The sequence below is a fragment of the Lipotes vexillifer genome, unplaced genomic scaffold (assembly GCF_000442215.2).
Source record: "Lipotes vexillifer unplaced genomic scaffold, Lipotes_vexillifer_v1.1 scaffold1306, whole genome shotgun sequence".
Taxonomy (NCBI): Eukaryota; Metazoa; Chordata; class Mammalia; order Artiodactyla; family Lipotidae; genus Lipotes; species Lipotes vexillifer.
Genome location: NW_006786512.1, coordinates 57768 through 67638, shown reverse-complemented (window position 1 = coordinate 67638; position 9871 = coordinate 57768). Strand labels below are relative to the sequence as shown.

The 9871-nt window shown below is 35.2% G+C and overlaps 1 protein-coding gene and 1 pseudogene across 3 annotated transcripts in view; one reads left to right on the top strand and one right to left on the bottom strand.

Annotated features, from left to right (window-relative positions):
- Positions 1-9871, top strand: part of SLC25A12 (solute carrier family 25 member 12) — a 91848-nt gene that overhangs the window by 51578 nt on the left and 30399 nt on the right. For all 3 annotated transcript variants that reach the window (XM_007458832.1, XM_007458833.1, XM_007458834.1), the window contains one exon: positions 1400-1484. In XM_007458832.1, the coding sequence (XP_007458894.1) occupies positions 1400-1484 (85 nt within the window). The remainder of the gene's footprint in view (positions 1-1399; positions 1485-9871) is intronic.
- Positions 8048-8326, bottom strand: LOC103075367 (small nuclear ribonucleoprotein E pseudogene; annotated as a pseudogene).

Genomic DNA, 9871 nt, shown 5'->3' with positions numbered 1-9871 from the left:
AGAGGACAAGGGGGGAAAAAAGAGAGAGGAGGGGAAGGGAAAAGGGAGGGAAGAAATGGAGAGAGAGGGTAAAAAGAAAGGGAGTAAGGGGTTGAAAGGGAGTAAGGTGTGAGAGAGGGAAACGGGAAAGGAAGAAAAATGATAGAGGAGGGGGAGAGGGAAGTGACAAAAAGTAAGAGAGGGACAGAAAAATTGATTTAATTTGGACTCCAGAGGTGTTAGGAATTTTTAGTGATTTATGGACATTTGCCTAAGTTTATAAAGTAAGTTGAAGTACATGTTCAGGAATCTTACAATCTTTTTGATTCATTGTGAATATGGGGATTTTACTAAACAGTATATACCGTTTTGTGTCGGGGAGTATCATTTTCTTGAAATATGCCTGTGACATTAGCATCATAGTTAAGCTCAGATGTTTTATGCCTGTTTTATAGATTGAGAAAACCCAAAGCACGTAGAGAGTATTTAATTTGCAAAGTCTCATGCAAATCCAGATGAAAAACCCTTGTCTTTGGGCACCCAGTAGGACCTGTGTGATCTGCTAAGTGATGAGATTTTATTAGTCACCTGTAGTAGTTACTTAAGTGTAGGCATATCTGAAAAAATGGGTTTTAACCCTAGAACTGAAGACTAATAGAAGTTGAGTGTACATAGGTGATTTATTACCTTCATGCTACATAATGAATTGTTGAGCTGCAGATGATACTGGATAAGCCAGCCCGTCTTTGGTGATTGACATGAACTATCAGGCCGTGTCTCATCCATCTAGAATTCACATTTTTAGTAAAGGTATTGTACCTCCATGATAATAAATGCTTTCAAAAAGTACTTCTCAAAACTGGATCTGACGTGACGTACTAGCTAGTTCAGGGAATGTACTTATTTTAAAGTAAAATTTTTTTGAAACAGTAGTGCATTCGCGTAGTTCAAAACTCTTCAGAGTTCAAAAGAGCATATGCCGTAACAATGTCTCCCTTCTCCTCTTCTCCCTTTTCCCCTTAAAGGCAACCGGTATTTATCACTTATTTTTATCCTTCTCAAGAGACTTTGCACTTACGCATTAAATATGTATGCTATAGGAATATATTTAGTGGGTATGAACTGTCAATGTTTATACTTTGCTTCTGGAAAGAATTATTTCTTTAATTTTATTATCTGTCTTTGGAGTCATTGAATTTGTGTACTCCACATTATTTCTTTAGAGTCTTTTGCTTTTTGTGTGGCAAGCAGGGGCTAAAGTTTTTTTTTTCTCTCACTAAAATGATCTGTGTGAATAGAGAAATACTACTTTTAAACCGTAGTTCTTTTTTACCCTCTTTTTTTCTGAAGAAAGATGATCTTAGTATGAGGAGTTTGTTGATATCTAACAGTTCTTTCTTTCCTGTGTTTTTGCCTGAAGGCGCTTGACTTTGGCAGATATTGAGAGAATAGCCCCATTGGCTGAGGCGGCCTTACCTTACAACCTGGCAGAACTTCAGAGACAGGTAGGAGGAGTCTCATAAACAGAATCACCTTCAAAAATGCCGAAGTAATATGTACATGACAGCCTCAGGCTCCTGAATCTATGAAAATTAAAAACTGCTTTACAGAATGACTTTACTTAGCTCAAAGACTACCTTTATAGAACTTTTACCCCTACCCTCTCAGAGTATTTTATGGAGCAACTAGATTTATGTTTGTGGTTTTTTCTTTTAGCTTATTAAGATGAGGGAAATAGGAGTGCAGACATACATGGGCTTGGCTTCCCTACCCCTAGGAGTAACAGATTTTTCCTTTCATTGGTCTAGTGACATTTAAAGATAAGTGTTAAGTTCATTTTGTATCATTAAACTGATATTTATAGGGTTTTTAAAATACAAAACATTCCTTTACTGAAATAAATCTTTCACTGAGAATGTGTCTTATAGATTACAACAATAACACAGGAAAACTATCTAATTAATGAACCGGAAGGAAAACCTTGATTATTATTACATTTTTGATAATATTAGTTTTTTGTTTGAGTGATAAAAACAATAGCTCTGAGTCCTATAAAGTTAATGCAGTCTTATTTCTGGTTTCAAAAATACTATCTTGGTAGGAAAATAAACCCCATGATATTACCTTGAATAGTGGAACGGAACAGTTTTTTAAAAATCTGATTTAAACTGAAGCCCTACTTCTGGAGCATTTGGAGGAAGCCTCATTTGCAGCAATGGTCATATAGTTTTGGTGCGCGGGGCGGCGGTGAGGGTTATAGGAGGGCTAGTCCTTGTCTAATACACATGAGACCCGTGTCCCTCATGATTCTTTAGGAGACTGTGATGCCCTTTGAGGCTAGGAGAGATGGAGAGCGTGTGGGGAGAGGGGGGATGAAGACAGGAGACAAGAAGAGAGAGAAAAAAGCTACATGGGCCTGCCATGGAAAGAGACCAAGTCTGCTTTTTCTTTACTGCTACCACACTGTTGAATAGCCACATGTGCTAGTGAAAGATCTAGGTATTTAAGTGTGGTTCACTGTGGGAAGTTTCAGTAGCAAATCTTTCTTCTACTTGAACTCCATGGAATGATGGTTTTGCCTCTGAAACGAATTAGAATTTCCAGCTTTTCTTTGTATAATAAACAAGAAGTTTTGTAGTCAGGTAAGTAAATTGAAAATGGAAAATAATTGCTTTTATATCTACATTTTATGTTAATACTTTGCCTGGTGTGTGTAAATTAAAATATATCCATAACCCACTGTGATTTCGCCTCTTTAGTAGCAAAAAACTCTTATCTGCTGACATCAAAGTTTCTTTTCGTTACACTTTCTCAGATCCTTTAAAAAAAATAGATGGATTTATTCCGATTCATTGATTTATAGTAAAATTTAATAAAATTATTTAAAACTTGAGATGTATTGAAATATTTAAAGAGTTCTTACTGAATTTAATTTCATATATTGTAGTACACATTTATAAAAATTTATTCTTGAAGTTTGAAAAATTGCATTCCAAAAGGAGATACTTTTTAGTGTCACAGGTCTATTAATAGAGCTTTCCTTGGGGGTGTCCTTAATATTTGTAACTGGGGAATATCTCATTTAGCTTATTAAAAACAATATGATGAATTTTAAAAAACCCACTCATTTCCTCCTTTCTAAGCCTTTCTGCCACTCTTTTTTGTTTTACCTGCCTTTCTTGCCCCTAGCGATTTTCCTGGAGGCCATAAATGAAAGTTACTTTTGTAATCTTTGGCGCCCTAAGTCTGCATCGCTCATATTTCTGATTCCTTAGGAAGGTGATGTAATTCTGATACTGTTGGAAATTGTTTTGAAGACAGATTCGAAGATGATTTGCCTTCAGTGGCCGCACTGGTGCTTTTTATGCTGGCATGGATGGCCTCAAAGCTCTTGTCAGATACTTAGAAAATGGGCAGTGATAAAAACCACTACTAACTCTTCTTACCCTTTGTTTCTGATTGGCATCCAGGATGGTGGTAGAGTGCCTTCTCTGCCTTTTCTCTAACAGTAGGATGGCACAGGGATCTGCAGTCTCCAGAGAGCATGTAGAGATCCTGGGTGTTCTTACATTGGTCTCAAAGGAGGAAGGTCAGAGACTGTATTATTTTTCCTTTCACATATCAGCTAGATTGGGTAGTCTTATTGCTGAGGGTTAGGAATAGAGAAATAAAATGAAGATTTTAAATCTATTTTTTCCCTGTAAATTAGGGTAAAAACAACACCTGGGAAAGTAAAACTCAAAGAAGTCATAAATAATTTTTAGAGTTTCATAGAAATAGATTTATGAAGATTATGGAAGAGGGATTCAAGTTAATATCCCTAGTTACAACCATTGTAATTCTGACCTTTACTGTCCTTGGCATCTGGTACAAGTTTCTGTGGACCTCACTTTCTCATTTAGTAAAATTAGTACCTGCAGATATTTCTAAGAATCCTTTAAGTTCTTGCATTCTGTAAAAGTTATGTGAATCAATAGATTTTTTTCTTTTTCAAAAATTTTAATGTATCTTCCTTTTTTCTTGTAGCATTAAAAGCTATGTAAGGAGTATAGGCTAGGACCCAAGTAGAATAATATAAAAATATGCCTAAGTTATTATAGCAAACAAAGTAATAAACTTTCTGCAGTTTTCAGTCTAGAAACAGGTTTTTTCAGTTAACGTATTTTAGATTTATGAGGCATTCTAAGGCAGCCATATAGACTTCAATTTTAGTGACTGACTTGTTTTTTTAAAATTCTCTAAGCCACAGAATTACATTAGTGCTAACCATAACTGTTTCCATGTCACTTCCAGAAGACATTTTTGATTCTCTTATTTTTTCTATACTACCAAATATGAATACATGATTATTTACATTTTCTATGTAGAGTGTTCCTCTATAGGAATTTACTTGAAACTTAGATAAAAAATAGGAAGGAAGGCATGTTTTGTTGTTATCTCAATCTATGAAAGTTGTTATGAAAGCACATGTGCATGATGGAGAATCTGTGAGTTCAGAAATAGAAGTTATGAGAGAGGCAGAGGTTAAGAACTTGGGGACTGATTATGTAACATCTTTCCTTTCTCAGTTTCCTCATTTATTAAGAAGAGACAGTAGTATCCATCTCATAGGGTTATTGTGAGAATTACATGAGATAATGCACTTACACCTACTAAGCATGCAATAAATGTTAACTGCTATTACAGTTGTTATTGTTGTTAAATACGAGAAAGCTATCTGAGCAGACTCCAAGTTGGGCTCAAATATAGACATGACACAACTCCTTCATCCACTTTCCTCAGGTGGAAGGGGATGGGAAGTGAGGAAGAATTATATCTTTGTATTTTCTTCTTTATTGCCTGAAATGTTTTGCTTTTAAAATTTTTGTGCCGGCTGAAATTCAACGTTGTATTTTTTTAAATTATGACTGATGTATATCATATAGAAAAAAAATTCTCACCCTATACCATACACAAAAGTACGTTCCAGTTGGGATGTTCTAAACTGAGAGCTTAGAGAAGATAACATAGGAGATTATATTCATAATCGAGAGATAAGCAAAGATTTCACAAACAGGACACAAAATACCTATCATAAAGAAAACGATGAATAACTTGAACTTCATTAAATTTAAGAACCTTTGTTCATTAAAACATATCACTGAAAGGGTGAAAAGACGGGCTACACAAAAGGGAAAGATAGAGGATATCCAAATGGGGAAGGGAAGAGGAGGGGAGGGGAGGGGAGGGGAGGGGATGGGATGGGAAGTTAGTTCAGCATCATTAGTAAACAGAAAAAAATACACATTAAAACTACAATTAGATGCTGTTTTATATTATCTAGATTGGCCAATATTATACTCTGACAATGGCAAGTGTTGTTTAGGAGGTGGAGGAATGGGAACTGTCAGAAACTTCTGGCATCACAACTTTGGAAACTATTTGGGAGTATCAACTACAATTGAAGAGACATATATCCTGTGACCTAACAGGAATAAGTACATATGTTGATTAAAATGAACATGCAACAATGTATATAGCAGCATTATTTGCAGTAAGTGTCCATAGTAGAATGGGTAAATATGTTGTGGTATAGAGATGACCAATGAGAAAATTGGAAATTTTTAATTGGGTAAAATGGGTTAAATAAAAGGAGGTGGGTTGCAGAGAAGAGGATGTGACATTTTTGAAGCATGAAGTGCTTTGGAGGTTAAAGACCAATTCTATCTAGCCCAATGTGAGAATGGGTAGGCAACTTCTTTTTTTTTTCTTTATACCACGTAATTGCTTTTTCAACTGTATGGGGTAAATTATCTATGATGGACCTGCTTGGGCATATAAATACTTTTTTTTTTTAAGTTTTGTTTCTATGGGAAATTACATTCAAGCTGCAGACCACTCACACAAAGAACTTTTGGAATATAAGCTGGCTTGGGTTCTGTCAGAACATTATTAGAATGATTTTTCTCTCTGTTTTCTATATAGCATTTCTTAGGCAAATAGGAGTTTGTCTCTTTGTGTGTTTTGCATTCTAATGGACCTTCTTGAGAACTTTGTTTTCATGAGTAAAGAGAAAACGTTACAATTCACTTTCTAATTCTTTTCCTTTTTTTGGAACTTTTAACCTCTGTCATCTGCAATAGTTTTACCATAAATGGAAATCTGTTCTCAAAAAAGAGGAGATTGGGTTTCTATACTAGTTTTATTTATGTATTTATTAGCCATTTACCTCATTTAAAGTATTAGAATTAAAGACTTATTACAGTCTCTAACACAATTTAACCTCACCTCGCACTGAGAAAAAAGTATATATCGTCACAGCTTTGGGTTTTAATCTTGTTTTATGAGGCCAAGAGTATGGAATTCAAATTCAGGCATATTAAATTCATAGATGTGATTTGCAGACAAAAGAATTTTATTTTCCCTAAGCTTATTTTGCTGTTACAGTCATACATTTTAGTTGGTGTAAAGTCTAGCCTTCCCCTCTCCCGCCACAACCCATGCTCAGTATAAAAGACTTCAGCTTTTCCTCCCTTTTCTTCTGTCCGTCAACAGTGTGCCATTTGGAAGAGGCCGTTCTCGTCGTTGGGTTGGCATATGAAGCGGCTTGGTTTGGGCAGGGTGCCTGACTTGTTAACTGTCGTGATCTTGCCTTCTCTAATTCTCATTTATAGGATAAGGTACATTTAACAACAAAGTACAAGAACTTTCTCCTCTCTCAATGAGCTCTCGAGCCATTTCCTCATTTCCTATCATACACATACGCTTAGGCAGCAGGTGTAAAATCATTTAAGATTTTCAACTCTTATTTTGCTTTGAAAAACACTTAATTAATCTTGTTAAATATCACCATGATCGTAATCATAACCTTAAGGAAAAGAGTGCCTTTTCCTTTGGCCCATTTGCTCACGGTAGGTGATCTTCTTAGTGCTGAGATTTTCTTTCAGCCTAAATGCTAAAAAATTCAGTACACAGTCATTAATAGAGATGGCAGCTACAGTTGCATTCTACTTATGAATATTCATGAAATGAAATCTATAGCATTAATTATATTAATTTACATACCTGAATATAAGTGAACCATAAGTTATAGTGATAGCTAAGCCTAAAAAAAAACCCCTTAGTAACTGTATATTGTATGTTTTTTAAAAAATAGAATGCAATTTAATAAGGGCAGAGGTGGCATTTTCAAAAGGCATTTGGATATTTATAGTTAGAGATGTTTTTAGCTAAGAATTAAAGACAGTATAATCCTGCAGTTTTCATAGGATTTTGTAGGGCTTATAAACATTCTTTAAAGGAAGAGCATATAAAGAAAATATACGTGCTTGAACACAGGAGAAAGCTTTTGTATGAATAAGGGAATTAGTGGTTACTTGATTCTTTAATTGAGGTATAGGTGATTTACAATATTACATTAATTTCAGGTGTATAACAGTGATTCAGTATTTTTATAGATTATACTCCATTTAATGTTATTATAAAATAATGACTATATTTCCCTGTGCTGTACAATATATCCTTGTTGCTTATTTATTTTATACATAGTAGCTTGTGTCTCTTAATGACTTACCCTCCCTTTGTTTTTAGTTTTTTAAAAAACTTCATTGATGTGTAGTTGATTTACAACGTTGTGTTTAATTTCTGCTGTACAGCAAAGTGACTGTTATACATATATATATTCTTTTTCTTTTTTTTTTTTTTGAAGATGTTGGGGTTAGGAGTTTATTAATTAATCTATTTTTGCTGTGTTGGGTCTTCGTTTCTGTGGAACCTGTGGCCCCTGCATCGGCAGGCGGACTCTCAACCACTGCGCCACCAGGGAAGCCCTATATTCTTTTTTATATTCTTTTCCATTGTGGTTTATCACAGGATATTGAATATAATTCCTTGTGCTATACAGTAGGACCTTGTTGTTTATCCATTTTTTAAAAAATAAAAACAATCCCACAGCATTTATTGTCATCTAGTAATAACATAAAGGTGAGCAAAACAATATGAATAAATGCTTTAGAGTTACACTTCTAACAAAGGACACCTAAACAAACTGCATTGCCTTCTCAACAATTTCTCACTTCATTGATCATTTCTAGTTGGAGACACTTTGGAGCAGAATAATGTTATCTCCTTTTAGCATGATCCAACCCAGTTGTTTTTTTGACTTTGGTTTAGAATGAATCTCTTCTGCATCATCTAATAAGAGGTTCATATACTCATCAAAACCAGTGATGCAGCCCTGTATCCGCATATTCACTTGCTCATAAAGCCACACCTGAATCCGAGATATATTTTGCAAGTATCTGAAGATGAGATTGATGGACTGCACCATCACCTTTTGCACCTTCTGGCCCTGGCCCCGGTACGCCATGGTGGAAGCTCACAAAGACCACACTATCCCACACACTCTATCCATCTGATATATAATAGTTTACATCCACTAATCCTAAACTCCCAGGTGTCCCCCCTCCGCACCCCCTGGCCCCCTTGGCAACCACAAGTCTGTTCTTTGTATCTGTGTGTCTGTTTTTGTTTTATAGATAATGTTCATTTGTGTCGGGGTTTTTTGTTTGTTTGGGTTTTTTTTGCTATGCCACATGGTGTGCAGAATCTTATTTTCCTGACCAGGGATCAAACCTGTGCCCCCTGCAGTGGAAGCATAGAGTCTTAACCACTGGACCACCAGGGAAGGCCCTGTGTTGTATTTTAGATTCCACATATCAGTGATATCATATGGCCCATACCCTTATCTTGCCCCTCCCCAATACTTGATTCATATTTGGGACCATAGCTCTTTTTAGTCAGTGAGTTTTAAATTTAACATATTCTTTTGAAAGGAGTCATGATTGAAAATAATTCGTAATCTATGAGAATGGATTTATTTTCACCCAGTTTTGTGACTGAGAAACTTCGATTTCGGAAAGAAAGTTTTATGTGTGCATTTTTAGAAGTTAAAAACATATATGCTATATAGGTAGTATAATAGCCACATTGGTTATAAAAGATTTTAAAATCTAAGCCAAAATGCCATAACTTGAATTTCTTTAAAATGTGTGATGTTGAACGTCATCTTTACCTCAGAGATACAGATTGCGTTTGTTTTCAACTGGATTGTCTTTGAAACAGAGTATCAGAATTAACTCATTACCCACATTGTGTTCAATCAATATTTGGAAGACTAACTGAAGCATATTTAGTTAATATAATATTTTAAAGTGATACCAAGAAGGGTTTTGCATTAATAAATGCAAAATAAAATGTAAAAAAGTCATTTCACCTCATTCTTTTATAATTTCTATTTTTGTATGTTTAGATGTATATTATATGTAATTTAATAATATATATTAGATTGTTATGTATATAATTAGTACAGTAAAACATGCATATAATTTATAAATGCAATCATATATTGGAGTTAAGTGCTTACAGTCTTTGCCTGGCAGGAGTGTTCAGTTATAATGGAGAATGCAGTGGAGTGACAAGGGCCATTGCTCTGCTTATTCCCTATTTCACAGTGAGACCTTTGGCAAGTCGCCTGTCCTGTCCATAGTGTGGCCATCTTACCTTTGTATGTATAGTGGACTGACTGGCAAAATAGTACAGTGTGGTCTCACTGTGGGTAGAAATTGCTGAGAGTAAGCATCCTTCTGTGGTCTCACAAGGGAATTTATTTACAGAAGATTGAAAAACACTGGACCCCTGAGGGCTGCATCAGGGCAACAGTCCTGAGTGCTTGGTCAAGTACTTTCACCTTTTGGGGGACAACAAATCTCTAAACAGTCTAAAGTTAGTATTATTATCATAGTAATAAATGGAACAAAAAATATCTTTGTGGACCGCATATTTTTTGCTGTTCTGTGAATGAGTCAAAATTAGGCTTATACTCAAGGTTTTGTTAAAATATTCTACTCTTTCC